General features: G+C 35.9%; 1 protein-coding gene and 1 long non-coding RNA gene across 2 annotated transcripts; both read left to right on the forward strand.

The window, feature by feature from the left end:
* Positions 1–291: 291 nt before the first annotated feature.
* LOC107808489 (uncharacterized) lies at positions 292–10,111 on the forward strand. The gene is made up of 7 exons (XM_016633020.2): positions 292–727; positions 6,615–6,755; positions 6,847–6,960; positions 7,044–7,217; positions 8,367–8,482; positions 9,608–9,692; positions 9,781–10,111. Exons 1-7 carry the CDS (start codon positions 356–358, stop codon positions 9,784–9,786), a joined length of 1,008 nt encoding a protein of 335 aa, XP_016488506.2. The 5' UTR covers positions 292–355; the 3' UTR covers positions 9,787–10,111.
* Positions 10,112–11,104: 993 nt separating this feature from the next.
* On the forward strand, positions 11,105–20,122 carry LOC107808486 (uncharacterized). The gene is made up of 2 exons (XR_001653144.2): positions 11,105–11,324; positions 19,843–20,122. It is a non-coding gene; the product is annotated as an uncharacterized LOC107808486 (long non-coding RNA).
* Positions 20,123–20,594: the final 472 nt, after the last annotated feature.

Here is a 20,594-nt window from a genome sequence, read left to right on the forward strand (position 1 = left end):
CTATGAGGAGTAAACCCCCACCGACCAACTCTTTTAGCTAGCATTTCATTTTCTTTTTTCTGTTTTTTGCTAGGGTCTATGGACTATCGAAAAAAAGACGTCTCTATCTTTACAAGATAAGGACAACGTTTGCCTACACGTTACTTTTTTGAAACCCCACTTGTTATTTTATAGCGAATTCATAATTGTTTTTGGCAAAATACTAAATTGACCATCAGCCCAAACTTATTACATTCGCTAATTAAAAAATATATATAAAAATATAGTTTATGCATTTCTCTTTTTTAAATGAAAGAATAAAACTATTTCCTTTTCCCTTTGGAACTTCCTTCTCTTTCGGAACAACCTACCAATCATGTCAGCTCTCAAAAATTTTGCTACCCACACCCTCTCTTCTCCCTCAAAATCCAGAAATACTCAATTCTTCTCCATCAACTTTTCTCCGCACATCACCCGACAAAATTCACTACAAATCCCAACTCTTTCTGCAAAAACTAGTCTTGTTCGTCCAATAAATGCTGTCACAGAAGATAGGGAAGTAGACAGTACAGAAGAGATCAGCGAAGAAAATGAAAAGAAAGATTCAAATGGCAGTGAATTTGAGGAAACCAAGAATAGTTTGTCCATTTTGTTGGACAAAGATAGGTTTCTTAATGCTGCAATTGTACTTGGTGCTGGTACATTTGCCATCACAAAGCTACTCACTATAGATCATGATTATTGGCATGTAAGTCTTTTTATTATTTTCTTTGATTCTATTTTCTGCTATGTTTCCTATCTAGTAATTGTGAGCAAGAATTTCAATAATAACACTGCTTCAATATTATTTGTAAGCGGATACACGGATTGACTTGAGTCGTGCTAGGCACTGTCCTAAAAAACTATTTCAGCAGTGTGAGATGTATCTCCAGGATTAAACAAGCCTACTTTTATTAGGGAGGATACATGAATCAGCATAATATTAAATTACAAACTCAACTAGCTAGTAGGAAAAGTAAATAAGAAAAGAAACAACTAATATTTAATATTGGTCAACAAAGGAAGAAGAGAGGCGTGAAAGGAAATAAAAGAAATGATGTTTCTGTTATGTCAAATTGGCTGAAGGGAAGTCCCTTTTATAGGCAAAAAACTTAAGGCTTTTCTTGCCATTTGTCAAGTATAATTGTCAAAACTTGCATGCATCTTGCCACATGAATGGACATTTGTCCATTTTTTGGAAATATCACAACAGTTCCCCCATATATTTTCAAAAAATTCATATAAAGAGGAGTAAGATTTGCTGGATTTGTATGGTCCAAATGCAATGTGTTTGGTGTCTTTTGGACTATGAACCAAACTTAGATCAATAAAGTTTAACCCACAGAATTACTGGTGAAATATAATATTTCTATGAACTAATAACTCTTACTGTAAGTCAGAGATTTTATCAATCACATTTCGACCCCCGGTAATTTTGCTGTTCAACGCGGTTTTGCGCCCAATAGGCCATGTGCGTGCCTGGTTATTCATGAGAGCTCTAGAGACTAGGCCAAAATCTCATAGGAACGGCCTCACTCCACTCTCATATATGTGAATTCATCAAGTGTATACTGCTTTTAAATACACAATCCATAAGGAATATGAATTTCATTAAGAGTTATAACTTAACCTCTCAACTAGTAGCAGTCAAGCACTATTTTTTAGTGTTTTAGTGTCAATATCAACTTGTTATTACCTATATGAACCTACTTCATGGGATCTCCAATCACATAGGTTGGGTTACCATCTCTATTGACAACATGTCGGCCTTAACCCCATCTCTTTTGAGGTTTGAAGAATTAATTTTCTTCCCACATGTTTAGTCAGAGGATCGGCCAAATTTATCTCCGACTTCCCATAATCAATGGAAATTATTCCATCTCTCAACAACTGTTTTATAACATCATGTCTCAATTTCATGTATCTACTTTTATAATTATAAGATTTATTCTTTGCAATAGCTATTGCCGCTTGACAATCACAATGCATAGACACAGGAGGCAATACGTCCTTTATTAAAGGATATTAGCTAAGAAATTTCTTAGTTACTCAGCCTCAGAACCAGCTAACTCCAGAGCTACAAACTCTGATTCCATAGTCAATCTAGCAATGATCGTCTGTTTAGCCGATTTCCACGATATTGCACTACCACCAAGGGTGAATATATAACTACTAGTGGATTTTGTCTTATCTGAATCAAAGATCCAGTTTGCATCACTGTACCCTTCTAAAGTAGAAGGAAATCCACTATATAGGATACCATAATTCATGGTTCCTCTCAAATATTTCATTAGTCTAGCTAATGCAGACCAATGTTCTCTGTTGGGATTATGAGTATATCTACTCAGTCTACATACTGCATAGCTATATCAGGCCTTGTAAAATTCATTAAATGCATCAGACCCCCAATAATCTGCGCATACTTAAACTGAGCAACTGGGTCACCATTATTGTTTTTCAACTGAGAGTTAGCATCAAAAAGAGTGCTCACAGATGTGACATTAAAATATTCAAACTTCTTAAGAAGTCTCTCAACATAATGTTCTTGTGACAATATTATTCCATCTTCGCTCCTTATAACTTTAACTCCCAATATTGTATTTACTTCTCCCAAATCTTTCATATCAAAATTAGTAGACATAAATAATTTTGTACTTTGCACAATATTTAAATTTGTACCAAATATAAGCATGTCATCAACATATAGACATATTATCACATAATCATTGTCTACCATTTTAGTATAAACACATTTATCCACCTCCACCGAAGAAAAACCGTCTCTCAGTAAGACTTGTTCAAATTTCTCATACCACTGCTTAGGAGTTTGTTTAAGGCCATAAAGATATTTAATTAATTTACAAACTTTATTTTCTTGTGCAGGAATGACACAGCCTTCAGGTTGAACCATATAAATTTCTTCTTCTAAATCACCATTTAAAAAAGTTGTTTTGACATCCATTTGATGGATAAAAAGCTTATGGATAGAAGCTAAGGCAATTAAAACTCGAATAGAAGAAATTCTAGTCACCGATGCAAATGTATCAAGAAAATCTATATTTTATTTTTGAGAAAATCCTTTTGCTACTAACCGAGCTTTATATTTATCTAAAGATCCATCTGGATTAAATTTCTTTTTGAAGATTCATTTACAACCAATAAGCTTTGCACCAAGAGGTAAATCAGTTAAAAGTCATGTATTATTTTTCTTAATAGAATCAATTTCAACTTTTATTGCCTCTTTCCAATATTTAGCATCTGAAGAAAATATAGCTTCAAAATAATTTGATGGTTCATTATCGACAAAAAAAGTTTGAAAATCATTTCCATATGAAAAATATTCTTTCCTAGGCTTTTTGCTCCTTCTCAGTTCCTCATCAAAGGTAATTTTATTATTTGTTTCAATAGGTGTATGAGAAATTTTTTCAGACAATGGATAAATATATTCAAAGAACTCAGCATTTTTTGTCTCAATTATAGTATTACAATCAAGCACATCACTTTTTAAAACAAGAAATCTATATGTAACACTATGTTCAGCATATCCAATAAGCATACAATCAACAGTTTTAGAACCTATTTTTCTCCTTTTAGATTCAGGCAATAGAACTTTAGCAAGGCACCCCCACACTTTTAAATATTTCAAATTAGGTTTATAACCTCTTCACAATTCATACGGAGTTTTGCCAGTTCTTCTATGTGGTATTCTATTTTATAATTGACATGCAGATAATATAGCTTCACCCCACAAATTATCAGGTGCATTAGAGCTAGGCATAGAGTTCATCATCTCTTTCAATGTTCTATTTTTTCTTTCAGCTACCTTATTTGACTTGGGTGAATAAGGCGGAGTTACTTCATGAATTGTTCTTTCTTTTTCACAAAAAATATTTAAAGATAAATATTCTCTACCTCTATCTGATCTAATTCTCTTGATTCTTCTACTAAGTTGATTTTCAACCTCAGTTTTATAAGAAATAAAAGCATTAAAGGCATCATCTTTATTTCTAAGCAAATACAACTTAGTATATCTAGAAAAATCATCAATAAAAGTCACATAATATCTTTTACTACCTCTAGTCATAGTCTGCTTCAAGTCGCCTAAATCAGTCTGAATTAAAGATAACAATTCAGTTTCTCTATTTATGGAAAACAGGTTTTTCTAGTACTTTTAGCTTCAGCATATATTTCACTTTTCAATATTATTTGAGTCTAAACTAGATATTAATCCGAGTGACTGCATTTTTTTATATATGCAATATTAATGTGTCCTAATCTAGCATGCCATAAAGAGATAGACTCAGCCATAAAAGCACAAGCAGATACATTTCCATTGATAATATTAGAAACATTAAGCACAAAGAGTCCTTGGTTACAATAGCCTTTTCCCACAAACACATTATTTTTGGTCATTATGATCTTATAAGATTCAAATGACACTTTCACTCTGGCTCTTCCCAACAAGGATACAGAGATCAGGTTTGCCCTCATAGTAGGAACATGCAATACATCAACAAGGGCTAAAGTTTTTCCCGAAGTGAGTTTCACGAGAACTTTACCCTTACCCAAGACTTTTGTAGTACTTGAGTCTCCAAGGTAGACCTCTTCTCTATCATCCTTTACAGGAGTATAAGAGGAAAATGCTTCTCGATTTGCACAAATATGCCGAGTAGCCCTAGAATCTACCGCCCATTCTTTTGTATGTGCTACAATGTTTACTTGAGAAATGACAGCTGCAATAATATCACCTCCTTCAGTTAAGTTAGCTTTAGGGATATTAGTTTTTTCTTTGTCATTTTCTGCTCTGTACTTGCACTGTGTGGCGTGATGGCCTGGTTTTCCACAAACAAAACAAGAGCCCTTTTTTCTTTTAAGGTTAGGATTTTTAGGCTTGCAACCTTGGGACTTATTCTCATGCCTTTTGCGGTTGTTGTTGTTGTTGCTTTGCACTAAGTTTGCTTTAAGAGCTGCCATCCAAGCTTTGGCAGATTCTTTTTGTTGGAATCTTCAACTAGGATGTGGGTCACAATTTCCTCAATAGTGAAATTTTTCTGTTTGTGCTTTAAGTTATTTTTGTAGTCACTCCATGAGTCAGGCAACTTCTCAATTAGCACTCCAGCAGCAAACTTTTCTGGTAAAGACATCCCCTCGGCCTTCAAGTCTTCTAACAATTTTTGAAATTCGTTGATTTGTACGTCCATCTCTTTATCATCTCTCATCTACCACTGATAAAATTTTCCTGCTACAAATTTCTTGTTTTGTAGCATCTTCAGCAGTGAATTTTTTAATTAAGGCTTCCCAGATAGCTTTTGCTTCTTTATAGCTGCAATACACGTCAAACAATTCATTAAAAATAGTTTGCAATATAGTATGACGACATACCTTGTTGGCATGTTGCCATGATTCTACTATTTTATTATCAGTGTCTGGACTAGGTTGTGGATACAACAGTGCATGTGCAACACCATAGACATCAAGCAATGAGAAAATATGTTCTTGCCAACGCTTGAAATTTTCATTGGCGAAAATTTCGATATTCGACACATCTGGAAATGGCCTGGCATATGATAGTACAACTGGAACTGGGGCAATGGAGGTAGCGCTAGTATTGGTAGTATCAATAGTATTTTCAGCATCAGTGGTGTTTGCCATAGTTTCTTAGATTATAGTAATTGAGAGCAAGAATTTCAATAATAACACTGCTTCAATATTATTTTTAAGCGGATACACGGATTGACTTGAGTCGTGCTAGGCATTGTCCTAAGAAACTATTTCAGCAGTGTGAAATGTCTCTCCAAGATTAAACAAGCCTACCTCTATTAGGAGGATACAGGAATCAACAAAATATTAAATTACAAACCCAACTAGCTAGTAAGAAAAGTAAATAAGAAAAGAAACAACTAATATATTTAATATTGGACAACAAAGGATGAAGAGAGGCGTGAAAGGAAATGAAAGAAATGATGTTTCTGTTATGTCAAATTGGCTTAAGGGAAGTCCCTTTTATAGGCAAAAAGCTTAAGGCTTTTCTTGTCATTTGTCAAGTATAATTGTCAAAGCTTGCATGTATCTTGCCACATGGATGGACATTTGTCCACTTTTTGGAAATATCACAACATCCTATCAGGAAAGGAAAAAAAGGTTCTTTTATTCATTTACCCCTTGTGATCATAAACGAAACAGTTAGATAAATTGGATTTTCACAGGGCTAAATGATGACAAAAGGAATGAACTATGTTGGATAGTCCTATATTGAAGTTATAATTGAATTAATAAAAGTATGCCCCTTCTAACAGTTTAAGCTTTTAGATGAGATAATCACAAAATTCAACATGGTATAAGAGCCATGGCGAGATCCTAGTCTTACTGCCACTCATTATCAAAACTAATTTACACGTACTTATACCATGGAAAAGAAACAGCCCAGCATGTGAAGGGCACATTGAACATATAATTGAGTAAATACAAGTTAACCCTCTATAAGAAGTTAATCTGTTCGTTGAGATGATCACATATTTCGGCATCATTTAATCAGCCTGCTTATATAATTTTTTTTACCCTTTATATGGCTTTAATTTTCTTGATTGTGTGCTCAGGGATGGACCTTTTACGAGATATTAAGATATGCGCCGGAGCACAACTGGATTGCATATGAAGAAGCACTGAAAACAAATCCTGTATTAGCTAAAATGGCAATTAGTGGTATTGTCTACGCTCTAGGAGATTGGATTGCCCAAGTAAGCATTGTTCGTTTCTCAAATATGGTTTTTACAGTTTTGTGAGATGTTTTTGAATCTAAGTTTTTGTTGTTGTTCCATGGATTTACAGTGTTATGAGGGGAAACCTCTTCTTGAATTTGATCGAACTCGCATGTTTAGGTCTGGTCTTGTTGGATTTTCACTTCATGGATCACTTTCCCATTATTATTACCAATTCTGTGAGGTGATGTTTGTGGCTTTTATTTTGATTGATCAAGCATACTTTTGACATATTTACTAAAAGCTAAAAAGTTTCAACTGTAACAGGCTCTTTTCCCGACCAATGACTGGTGGGTGGTTCCTGCTAAAGTTGCATTTGACCAAACCATCTGGGCAGCAGTTTGGAATAGTATCTATTATGTGGTTCTTGGTTTCTTGCGTCTTGAATCTGCAGCCAATATTTTTGGCGAGCTCAAAACCACGTTTTGGCCCATGTTAACGGTAAGGAATTCTTCTAATGATCTGTTAAAGTGCTTACACCAAGTACCTTATGTATTTCCTGAAATTTAATATAGCTGTAATGCGAACAACAGCGTATTAGCTCAAGATTTTTCAATTTGTTTATGATGATTCAGCAGAATTTAGTCCAAGTTGTCTGTTTGATTTGCCTCTTTTTATGGATATATCCTCTTAGTAAGTATTGCCATACAGTAGTAGAACTTTTGAAAATGATGATACTTGTCAGTTCTACTTGAGATCTAAGATGGCCTGTCGGCTGCTTGTTAGCTAGCAATACGTCCAGAGTGGTAGAATTTTCACATTTGGCCCATCCTCTTATAGGATTCTAACTGTTGAATGTTTGAGCGGCCTAATTCTGGTTGTTGAAGTTAACTACTTCTATTTCCATTAGAATTTTGAAATCATGATTGCATAAAGAGCTTAATGTCTTTTCTTAATAATATATTAGTGAATGTCATGTAAATGTGAAGTTTCGGATGGATGAAATTATGAAGAAGCTATTTGTATCTGTTCAGCTGAACAATGAGATTATGATGATGCTATGTGTGTATCATTTAAGCTGATCTTAAGCTTGAATCACTAAATGTTTTGTGAATTATTCTTCTCTTAGATCATTCCGCTAGTTCTACTGCATTTTATACAGAGTAAAGGGCAGCCTGGTGCAAAAAGCATCCTGCATTCACATAGGGTCAGGGGAAGGGCCGCACCCCTAGGATTGTGATGTAGACAGCCTACCCTAGTATCAAGCATTAGTAGCTACTTTCACAGCTCGAACCCGTGACCTATACTTCAGATAGAGATAACTTTACCTTTACTCCAAGGCATTTTAGACAAAATATATGCTTATATTCCTAGGAACTGTACATTGCTGCAGCTCTGTATGCTTCTAGATCTAGATGTCTATGCCTGTCTTTCTTTATTTGTTAATGAACTCTGCTTGGTTTGACTTATTTATTTATGTGTGGATAATAGATTATAAGAAACTGAGATTATGCACACAAGTTGATTTGGAGACCGCCGTCATAAAATAAAAAATAACATACAGAGACATTTATATTTTTTTTACTCTAAAAAATAAGCTGGCATTTGGATGTCTTGGAGAAATACTAAATCAGTTCTTAATTCTTTCAGGCAGGTTGGAAGCTTTGGCCGTTTGCTCACCTAATAACTTATGGTGTTATTCCTCTTGAGCAAAGACTCCTTTGGGTGGACTGCATCGAACTGGTTTGGGTTACTATTCTCTCAACGTAAGTTTCTGATTTAATTTTACAATTGCTTTCGTACAGCTAGGGACAACAGGAGTACATGTAAATTGCTTGTATTCTCATTGTTAACAAATTTAAGGAACAAAGACATTTTGTAGTCATGCGATAGATGTCACTTGTTAACTTTTTCACTGTCATCTACGGATTAAGATAGGCGTCTCATTAAACTACGGTTATTTTGTGTCTTCCTTGCCTTGTGAATAAACAACCCTACTAAGGTTCTTATCAAGAGAGAAATATGTTGAGGCTGGTGCTTGTGCTGCACCGGATCTTTCTGAAGTAGCGGAACCTCTCTAAAATAGTGTATTAACAAAATTGTGTATCATAACTTTGTCTGTCTGCCCTACCCACCTCCTGGCTATTTGTGGATGCTTATATTTTGTTCCTGAGACTGCGGGAAAGTTGAGGCAATGGTGATTTCATTGAAAGAAAGAGAAAGGGAGTTTACGAAGAAAAGTGGGCAGAAATTAGTAGTGAACATTGTAGCACAATCTGCAAATGGATGGCTTATATAGGTTAAAAGCTGAAACTCAAGTTGGAGCTCAGCTTTTTCTCTGCTCTAAAGACGGAGTTTAAACCGGAGAAGTAAAGGGATCGGAGAGAGGTGAGGACATCCATGAGGAGATCAACATAATGGACAGAGCTACCCGATATGGAAGAATGAGAGAAATAACACGAATCTGAAAATGAGAAGTTCACGATTCTTCCTCCTCCTTTGTATCTGACTTTTGCTTTGTCATTGTGCATGGGGTATCAGTCTTCCCATGTCACTCATTTCCTATATGAAAAATCGTCGTTGACGGGAGACCAGTCTTTTTCATGCCTTTGCATTTAGGTTATCTGTGCTATCACCTAACATTTAGATTTTGGTTGAGTGACCTTCTGAATGCTATAGGCATAGACTTTTCTGTTAAAAACGAAAGAAACATGACTTTACTTTATAATTTCGATTAGTTGAGTGACCATTTGAGTAATGGACTCCTTCAAATTCTACCATTGTTGAGACTTTGCAATGCAAAGTGTCTCTCTACATGTCATGTATTTACACTAGAACATCATTAAAAAAGGAGTGTATCTTCCTGATACTTGACAATTCGTCGTTTGCAGTTATTCAAATGAGAAATCAGAGGCACGGATATCAGAAGAATCATTGGAAGCTAAATCTGATTCATCATCGAGTAAATCGCCCGAGGTACTAGTCCAGACTAAACTGCCTTCTTCAATCTCTGTGTTTCCTTACTTTTAAAGCACTAAACCATATTCTTGTGTTTCCATTGCAGGATTAATCAAGCGAACAACGTCAGAGATTCTATGAGTTCTTTGATCAAGTTGTAATTAAAATTAGCTTGTAATAAAAGCTATTTAGGAAATTAAAAGTGTCTAGTATAGCCAACAATGATTTTCTTCTTCTATATTTTGTTATTATTACGTGCTCTCCTTGCCCCTACCCCTTGTTGAATGTTGGGAAGATAGAGAAAATGCAAAAATTAGAATAGAAGAGTTTACAGTGTGGAGGTGATTTATAGATATACATATTTTCTACCTATTCAGAGAAACATTATGTAACTTTATGAGTTGGAATAAGTAATTTGGAAAGTAATTCAACCAAAATATACATCATGTATACTTTTAAGATACAAAAAGGGAAAAATATCTATTGGTAATGGAGTGATGGACCAATTAGTAAAAGAATGCATGTAGCTTGGACATTTTTTAGAAGCTTCCATACCTAACCACCCCCACCCCCACCCCCTTGCTATTTCTGCTTTTGAAAGAGATGGAATAAATACCATGTTACCTAGGGTAATCTCTTATTATAATGACTCTCAAAGTATTTCTATTTGAAAAAAAGTCTTTATTACCCCCCAAAAAAAGATGCACATGAATATTTTGTGTGCTTCTCATATGTCTAAACTTTGATGAGTGGAGTTAATTGATATCTGGAGTGGTGGAAGGTTGCAGGTGTGTGATGAAATAATCAATGTGTGCACGATTCTAAAATTAAGTTTAAAAGAAACACAATTTTGTTGTAGTTAATATAGGATAACTTTCTATTTATATATTGTGTCTTTATCACTTTTGTTTTGTTAATTTGGGAATTCAGATTAAATACCTTAAAGAAAAAGATTAAATACCCGACAAACTTAAACTTATTAGTTATTACTCTGACTAATTTTACATCCCTTTATTGTTTCATTTTCAGTTAAAGCGGATTTCTTTTTTAACCTGTTTGCGTTAAAATAAATTCTTTATTTCTAAATATTAATTTCAGGTAACGCAGAGCGGTGACAAGAGATCACACTTTAAACTTTAATGTCAGAAATTTATCCTTTATTTTTTTCCGAAACAAATTTATCTTAGTTACTATTGTTCTGGGACATTTCCTATTTTTCTAAATTAACTTTACAATAAGAGAAGGTAATTTCTTTATATTAAGAAAATAAAAATAAAGGCATCCCCACTTGCGATAAATCATGTGAATTTATTAAGCGTAAGCTGAGATAATAAAAATACATAAACTAACATATTTACTTGGAGTAAAATTTATGTAAAAGAACACATTATTTTCTCTCCATATATCTTCCCAACAGAATAAGATCTATTGGTACATTGCCTTTTGATATTTTCGATTTGCTCTTCTGATTGCTTTTCCTCTTATTAATGGCGAAGCTGGAATCAATGGAATACACATCACAGAAGAAGGCAAATAGGAACCATGGATCCACCAAATTATTTGTGATTTTAGATTATCTTTACCTCTTCATATTCTTCTGTTTCCTTTGCTTCTTCCTCGTCAAAATGGTCGGAATTTAATCCAGCCCAGGTGATTTCTTGCTACCCTTTTCGTTAAATTCCATTTTAATTTCTTTTCCTATTTTATCCATTATTTATTATTATCCTCGTTTGGAAATTTCAAATTTTTTGTTTCATGGGGCCTTTCAAGTGACAAGGTGTTGTAAGCTGTTGAATTTATTTTTAGATATGCAAGCATTTGGTTTAAATGGATCTTGTTTTGTAATTTGTAGAATATTGACTAAGAAAAAGTTTTCGAAGTTTGGAGCTGAAATTGGGGTGGTCAACAAAGCTGTTTTCTTATCGGAAAAAATGACACTGTATAGTCGCTCCCAAAATAATAGCTGAAAAATGTATATTTTTTGTATATATATACATATATGCAAATTTTATAGCGTCTACCAGATGTAAATAGTTTTGGCCGCGGGCTAAAAGTGATATTTGCCCTTTCATATCTTTGCCAAAATATTGAGTGTGGATATTTGTTTGGCAAATTTTGGCTGCTGTTCTTGTGAGGAACTTTCTGGCTTGGCATAATATGGTTAATTGGCATGTACTTGTTAATGATCAAATATATGTATATGTGTTTAGTTTATATTATTTGTTGAGGATGTTTCCAAGCTATTCAATCTATATTGAACTCTCAGGTCAAGTTTATAATTTTACTTTGATAGGTGAATAAATTTGATTGATAATAAATGGGGAGAATGCGTATAAATGAAGTATTCATCAAAGAAACCTTAATCTGATGTAGTTTATGAAGTTCGTATCTTGTCCTAAAAATCTTGTAAAAGTTGTTCTAATTACTTTCTTAGGAAGAAAATTCAGCAAGTTACCTGTTGTTGCTAAAGCACTGTGCGCAGTGGTTATACTTGTATCGTTTGCCTTGTTGGTAGCAGTTATGCTGAATGCCTTGTCTCAGTTTATTGGTCTTATGACATCCTTGTTGTGAATAGTATGATACATTTGAGAGCACTAACTTAGTTAGGTTGAGTGAGCAGTTCTAATGAGAACCTAATGTTAACACACCTTAACATCTGGGTTATCATCTCTCCATATGGCATTTAGTTGCTTATATAGATGAAAAGAGTCAAAAGTATTGTACTGAGGTGGTAATATTAAAAGAGGGTTATTTCTTTTGAGTGTTGTAGTGGTCTTTGGAGTATACTCGGACCTACAAAGTGTAAAATTCCTTACTATAGTGATATCAGTTGCTCCTCTCGGGGCCGTGGTTTTTTCCCTTATTAAAAGGGTTTTTCCACGTAAAAATCTTGGTATCAATTTTACTCTTTTATTCTTGTTAATTACCGTATCTCGGTGCTACATTATTATTCCGCTTTTATTACCGTAAATATTATTTCTGTGGGGGTTTATTCCTAACAACTGGTATCAGAGCACAGTTCTGCTCGTTCACTGAAATACTATTCACTGTCGGTAGTACTATACTCAGTGAAAAATAAAAATGTCCGGAGTAAAGTACGAAGTAGCAAAATTCAACGGAGATAACGGTTTCTCAATATGACAAAAAAGGATGAGGGATCTGCTCATCCAACAAGGATTACACAAGGTACTAGATGCTGATGCCAAAAAGCCTGATACAATGAAAGCTGAGGATTGGACTGACTTGGATGAAAGAGCTACTAGTGCAATCAGGTTGCACTTATCAGATGATGTGGTAAATAACATCATTGATGAAGACACTGCACATGAAATTTGGACAAGGTTGGAAAGCCTATAAATGTCCAAAATGTTGACAAATAAATTGTACCTGAAGAAGCAGTTATACGCCCTACACATGGGTGAAGGTACAAATTTTTTGTCACATTTAAATGTGTTTAACGGACTAATCACACAGCTTGCCAACCTCGGAGTGAAAATCGAGGAAGAAGATAAAGCCATCTTGCTATTGAACTCGTTGTCATCTTCATACGATAATTTGGCAACAACCATCCTGCACAGTAAGACTACTATTGAGTTGAAAGATGTTACATCGGCTCTTCTACTCAATGAGAATATGAAAAAGAAGCCTGAAAATCAAGGGCAGACTCTCATCACAGAAGGTAGAGGCAGGAGTTATCAAAGGAGTTCGAGCAACTATGGTAGATCCGGAGCTCGCGGGAAGTCAAAGAACCGATCCAAATCAAGAGCGAGAAATTGCTACAACTGTGATCAACCAGGTCACTTCAAAAGAGATTGCCCAAATCCAAGGAAGGGCAAAGGTAAAACCAGTGACCAAAAGAATGACGACAACACAACCGCCATGGTGCAAAACAATGATAATGTTGTCCTCTTTATAAATGAGGAAGAGGAATGCATGCACCTGTCAGGTCCAGAGTCGGAATGGGTGGTTGACACAACGGCATCTTACCATGCCACACCGGTAAGAAATCTTTTTTGCAGATATGTAGCAGGTGATTTCGGCACAGTGAGAATGGGTAACACAAGTTACTCAAAGATTGCGGGGATTGGTGACATTTGTATCAAGATAAATGTCGGATGCACATTGGTTCTAAAGGATGTGCGGCATGTACCTGATTTGCGGATGAACTTGATCTCGGGAATTGCTTTAGACCGAGATGGATACGAGAACTATTTTGCAAATCAAAACTGGAGACTCACTAAGGGATCATTGGTGATTGCAAAGGGAGTTGCTTGTGGCACGTTGTACAGGACAAATGCAGAAATATGCCAAGGTGAATTGAACGCGGCACAAGATGAGATTTCTGCAGATTTGTGGCACAAAAGAATGGGTCATATGAGCGAAAAGGGATTGCAGATTCTTGCCAAGAAATCACTCATTTCTTATGCCAAAGGTACAACGGTAAAACCTTGTGACTACTGTTTATTTGGTAAGCGGCATAGAGTCTCATTTCAGACATCGTCTGAAAGAAAATTGAATATACTTGATTTAGTATATTCTGATGTTTGTGGCCCAATGGAAATTGAATCAATGGGCGGTAACAAATATTTTGTTACTTTTATTGATGATGCTTCACGAAAATTATGGGTTTATATTTTGAAAACCAAAGATCAGGTGTTTCAAGTTTTCCAGAAGTTTCATGCTCTAGTAGAAAGGGAGACGAGTCGAAAGCTAAAGCGTCTCCGAAGTGACAATGGAGGTGAGTACACTTCAAGGGAATTTGAAGAGTACTGTTCAAGTCATGGGATCAGACATGAAAAGACAGTTCCTGGAACCCCACAACACAATGGCGTAGCCGAGAGAATGAACCGCACCATTGTGGAGAAAGTGAGAAGCATGCTCAGAATGGCTAAACTGCCTAAGTCATTCTGGGGTGAAACAGTTCAGACAACATGTTACCTGATCAATAGGAGTCCATCAGTTCCGTTGGCGTTTGACATCTCAGAGAGAGTTTGGACCAACAACGAGGTGTCCTACTCGCATATGAAGGTGTTCGGTTGCAGAGCTTTTGCACATGTACCAAAAAAGCAGAGAACAAAGCTGGATGATAAATCTGTTCCCTTCATATTTATCGGATATGGAGATGAAAAGTTCGGGTACAGATTGTGGGATCCTGTAAAGAAGAAGGCCATTAGAAGCAGAGATGTAGTCTTCCGAGAAAGTGAAGTTGGAATTGCTGCTGATATGTCAGAAAAGGCGAAGAATGGTATAATTCCTAACCTTGTTACTATTCCTTCTACTTCTAACAATCCCACAACTGCAGAAAGTACGACCGACGAGGTTGCCGAGCAGGGAGAGCAAACTGGTGAGGTTATTGAGCAGGGGGAGCAACTTGATGAAGGTATCAAGGAAGTAAAGCACCCCACTCAGGAAGAAGAACAACCTCAACCTCTGAGGAGATCAGAGAGGCCAAGGGTAGAGTCATGCAGGTACCCTTCCACAGAGTATGTCCTCATTAGTGATGAGGGGGAGCCAGAAAGTCTTAAGGAGGTGCTGTCCCATCCAGAAAAGAACCAGTGGATTAAAGCCATGCAAGAAGAGTTGGAATCTCTACAGAAAAATGGTACGTACAAGCTGGTTGAACTTCCAAAGGGTAAAAGACCACTCAAATGCAAATGGGTCTTTAAACTCAAGAAAGATGGAAATGGCAAACTGGTCAGATATAAAGCTCGATTGGTGGTTAAAGGCTTCGAACAGAAGAAAGGTATTGATTTTGACGAAATTTTCTCACCTGTTGTCAAAATGACTTCTATTCGAACAATTTTGAGTTTAGCAGCTAGCCTAAATCTTGAAGTGGAGCAGTTGGATGTGAAAACTGCATTTCTTCATGGAGATTTGGAAGAGGAGATTTATATGGAGCAACCAGAAGGATTTGAAGTAGCTGGAAAGAAACACATGGTGTGCAAATTGAATAAGAGTCTTTATGGATTGAAGCAGACACTAAGGCAGTGGTATATGAAGTTTGACTCATTCATGAAAAGTCAAACATACCTAAAGACCTATTCTGATCCATGTGTATACTTCAAAAGATTTTCTGAGAATAATTTTATTATATTGTTGTTGTATGTAGATGACATGTTAATTGTAGGAAAAGACAAGGGGCTGATCGCAAAGTTGAAGAGAGATTTGTCCAAGTCATTTGATATGAAGGACTTGGGCCCAGCACAACAAATTCTAGGGATGAAAATAGTTCGAGAGAGAACAAGTAGAAAGTTGTGGCTATCTCAGGAGAAGTACATTGAACGTGTACTAGAACGCTTCAACATGAAGAATGCTAAGCCAGTCAGCACACCTCTTGCTAGTCATCTAAAGTTGAGCAAAAAGATGTGTCCTACAACAGAGGAGGAGAAAGGGAACATGGCTAGAGTTCCTTATTCTTCAGCAGTCGGAAGCTTGATGTATGCAATGGTAAGTACTAGACCTGATATTGCTCACGCAGTTGGTGTTGTCAGCAGGTTTCTTGAAAATCCCGGAAAGGAACATTGGGAAGCAGTCAAGTGGATACTCAGGTACCTAAGAGGTACTGTAGGAGATTGTTTGTGCTTTGGAGGATCTGATCCAATCTTAGGCTATACAGATGCTGATATGGCAGGTGACATTGATAACAGAAAATCCACTACTGGATATTTGTTTACATTTTCAGGGGAGCTATATCATGGCATTCTAAATTGCAGAAGTGTGTCGCACTCTCTACAACTGAAGCAGAGTATATTGCCACTACTGAAGCTGGCAAAGAGATGGTATGGCTCAAACGGTTCCTTCAAGAGCTTGGATTGCACCAGAAGAAGTATGTCGTCTATTGTGACAGTCAAAGTGCAATAGACCTGAGCAAAAACACCATGCATCATGCAAGGACGAAGCATATCGACATGAGATATCATTGGATTCGAGAAAGGATAGAGGATGAGTCTATGCAGGTAAAGAAGATCCATACAAGTGAGAATCCTTCGAGTATGCTGACCAAAGTGGTACCAAGAGACAAGTTTGAGCTATGCAAAGAACTTGTCGGCATACACTCAAACTAGAACCTCCGGTATTACCTCCTTCAGGTGAATGGGTCTGGAAGGGGAGATTGTGGGGTCCATCCCCATTAAATAATATATATATAAAAAAAAAGGGAAAGCAATAATGATACCAAATCTGATTTTGGTTGAGTGAAATCTATAAGATTTCAAAAGTCAAGATTGGTAGGCATACCAGATCTGCAGAAGAGAAAAATGTCAAAAATAGTAGGCGTGAGAGAGTAAGGTTCCACCTATAAAAGGAGAGCTTCGACTCTCATTTTTATACACCAACAAAGAGAGAAAGAAAGAGTGATGTTTCACAGACAGGGTATAAGAAAATAGTCTGTGAGAAAAATAGAGAGTGAGTGATATTGTAGTGAGGTGAGAATATCAAAAAAGGGTTATTTCTTTTGAGTGTTGTAGTGGCCTTTGGAGTATTTTACTCGGACCTACAAAGTGTAAAATTTCTTACTATAGTGATATCAGTTGCTCCTCTCGGGGCCGTGGTTTTTTCCCTTATTAAAAAGGTTTTTCCACGTAAAAATCTTGGTATCGATTTTACTCTTTTATTCTTGTTAATTACCGTATCTCGGTGCTACATTATTATTTCGCTTTTATTATCGTGAATATTATTTCTGTGGGGGTTTATTCCCAACAAAAAGTTGGGGGATCAACTCGTGTGTATCTGGTTTTTGATGAAATAAGTGGAATATCATTAACAAAATAAAGGGAAGTATCAGCTCAAGAATAAAGGACAAAAAACTATTATAAGACTAAGGAGCTGATAAATTCTAAAAGCGACTCAGGGTTATATACAGGGGTAAGACTAACCCAACTAAAAAGATTAACCAAACATTTGGCCTTGATGATGATTCATGATGGTTGTTTGATACGATGTGCAAATACCTTGTATTAACTTTATTATTTGTGTCCTCCTCCCATCTGCAATTCCGCATGTTCTTCTTCTTCTTCATTGCTGCTAATATAGTTTTCATCATCATTATCATCACCTTTTGATGTATGTTATAATCTTCTCCATTATCCAAAACGATCATCACCACCTTCTCCTAGATTGATGTTCCTCACCATTTTCTCCTCCACGAGCAGTCTAAAATACTAAAACAAAGGTGCTTCAATTAAATCGATGACATTCTACGTGGGAAAATAAAAAATCAGTTACAAAGGTTCTTACAATGTTTGTTCAATCAAGAAGCTTTTTTTTTAAACTTAAGGAGAGGGAAGAGGGCTTTATAAGAAGGGCTTGGGACCTATGAACAGAACAAAATGATGAAATGAAGAAGAGGAAGCAGCAATCAGTCCTTTCTCCCAGGGTCTCGAATTGGATCTTTTCTTTCTTGGGCGCAGTAAAAAGAGACAGGGGGTTCTAGATAAATAGACAAAGAAAGGAGGGCTACAACACTGGCTAAACGATACCTGAATGGTGATGGACTCGCAACCCCCGCTACTCGAGCTTCGCCCTTTGTATTGTACCGCCTGGAAAGAGGTTCGCTAGCGTTTTTCTTTCCCTGCAACTAAAAGTTGCCTTAGTTCTCTTTTTAATTAGTCGATTTATTAGTGAACAAGGAAAAATATTATCAAGACGAGTGAATAGATTGACCTTGAAACAACAACGATTAATTACTCTTGCTATAAAACAAGCTCGTATTTTATTTTTGTTACCCTTTCTCAATAATGAGAAACAATTTGAAAGAACCGAGTCAACCGCTAGAACTACTGGTTTTAAAGCCCGAAATAAATAGGCTTACTTTTTCTTCACTTGAATCAGGACACTTGCTTTTCCTTGGAACTCTTACATTCAACCTTGTTGCCCTTCCAAACATCAAACGTTTTAACCTTTTATACAGGGTGTTTCACTCTCAATTTGTTGGATTTTGAAGCAGTAGTTGCTACAAATGATTACTTTTGTATGATTGGAGATCATGGAATGAAGGTTCAGTTCTATTTACATGTTTATTGAATTGATTAGTGACTGGTGCCAGGTTGATAGTTATCGTTTTGGCAAGTTAGAAAGTGAGGGTAAAAAAAAGTTTTTTCTTGATAGTGATCATGGTAATGACAAATGGAAAAGCCATGGACATCCATATTACTTAGAGTCGAGAATGCTATTAGATAAGACAAGAATCTGTCCTTGACACTGCTGTAGTTTTTGCAGGTTTTGTATTCGAAAGTAAATATGTAGTACCTTATGATTTTGTATGCCAAAACTGGAACAAAAGGCTTGGGAAATATTGGCCAATATGGAGCAATCTTGTATTCATGGATCCAAGGTCTGGTGTGTTTGGCTTAAGCTGGTTGATATCTACAAGCATATTGAACTCGTAATATCCTAACATGATAGCATCATGTGTTAGCTGATGTTATTTATTATATCCACTGCTTACTGACTGAAGTACGGACATGATGTTACTGAGTTATTCATTTGTATGCACAATGAAACCTTTGGCTAACTTGTCAGCTAGGTTACATTTTGTAGCGATGTGACTATATTATACTGTCCAGACCCCACTTGTGGGATTGTTGTTGTTGTTGTTGTTGTTGTTGTTGTTGTTGCTGCTGCTGTTATTGTTGTTGTGATGACAATATTATATTGTTTGTCTAGTTTCATCAAAAGTTTATGGTACTCTATTGGCGACACCATTCAAAATATACTATTCCCTTACTTTGAAATGGATTTTGTTGTATGCTTCTGCTTTCCTTTTGAAATTTTTACCTTATACTTAATTTGATATGTTAGGAAGTATAAGTACTCCTTCGTCCTTAACCAGAGGTGTTGGGTTCGAGCTCTGGGTATGGAGTCCCCTTTGTTAGGGAGCGCTTTGTCACCCAATTTGGGACTTCCCGGAGCGAATCCGGATTTAGTCGGGCCCCAATGCAGGTACCGGATTTCGGGTGAGAAACCCAAAAGAAAAATGTTAGGAAGTGTAACCTGTTCCAGTTTTGAAATTCATGTAGTTCCTGACTGAAACTATTTATGTGGAATCACATAGCCCATGAAACGGCATATAGAGGCTTTTCATCTTCTAAAATGGATGGGAAGCCTGCAATTATCCATTTTTTTTTTGTGGATTATTGTTGTTGACCTGTAAATTCGTCTTAATTTTCAGGTGATAGTAAGCTCGTCTCGAGATCAGAAGTTGTAAGTTTGAGAACTTTAATTGTTTGACTCCAATTTATAGTTTATTTTCTTCACATTTTGGGCCAGTGAGATTTGGAGAGGAACAAAGTTATCGCACTGGTGATGTTTCAAATTCGTCGGTGTGCAAGACAAATGACATAAAAATTCTTCATACATAGATATTTCAGTAGATTTCTTGGTGTACTTGACTACTCATTTACTGTAATATGGCTCCAAAATTTTGAAATTTTAAGTCACAATTGCTAGTATCACCTCCACTATTGTGAAACTTAAAATCCTGTGAATTCAACATCTTGTTTGACATTGATAGTGGCTAGTGGTGGCAAAATGGTTATAACAAATTAGTTATCCACCTATATTATTCCTTAAAAAATGTGTTGTATAATGAACTTTTTAAAAATGGGTCAAATATGGATAAAAACCATATTATTCATATTATCTACGGATTAATCCGTTTTTTATTCGTATTAAATATGGGTCGAATTGGATAATTTATCTATTCTTGCGTTACATGTTTTTTTGACTTGTCCATATTCGACTCGATGGATAATATGGATATCCATATTACTTTTTATCCATATTAAATATGGGTCAGGTCAGAAAATTTCTATTTTTGCATTATTTGTTTTTCAACTTGACTCACCCGTTTGCCATACCTAATTGTGACAATAGTTGGCATTTATTAGGAGCAGCTATTCGGGTTAATTATTCTATATATAT

The sequence above is a fragment of the Nicotiana tabacum genome, chromosome 1, assembly GCF_000715075.1.
Source record: "Nicotiana tabacum cultivar K326 chromosome 1, ASM71507v2, whole genome shotgun sequence".
Taxonomy (NCBI): domain Eukaryota; kingdom Viridiplantae; phylum Streptophyta; class Magnoliopsida; order Solanales; family Solanaceae; genus Nicotiana; species Nicotiana tabacum.

Bases quoted from the DNA above. Each gene is read 5' to 3' on its own strand.
- LOC107808489 (XM_016633020.2), top strand. From the start codon at position 356: ATGTCAGCTCTCAAAAATTTTGCTACCCACACCCTCTCTTCTCCCTCA. The intron at 6,756-6,846 runs GTAAGCATTGTT...ATGGATTTACAG, and splicing joins TAGGAGATTGGATTGCCCAA to TGTTATGAGGGGAAACCTCT. The intron at 7,218-8,366 runs GTAAGGAATTCT...TAATTCTTTCAG, and splicing joins CGTTTTGGCCCATGTTAACG to GCAGGTTGGAAGCTTTGGCC.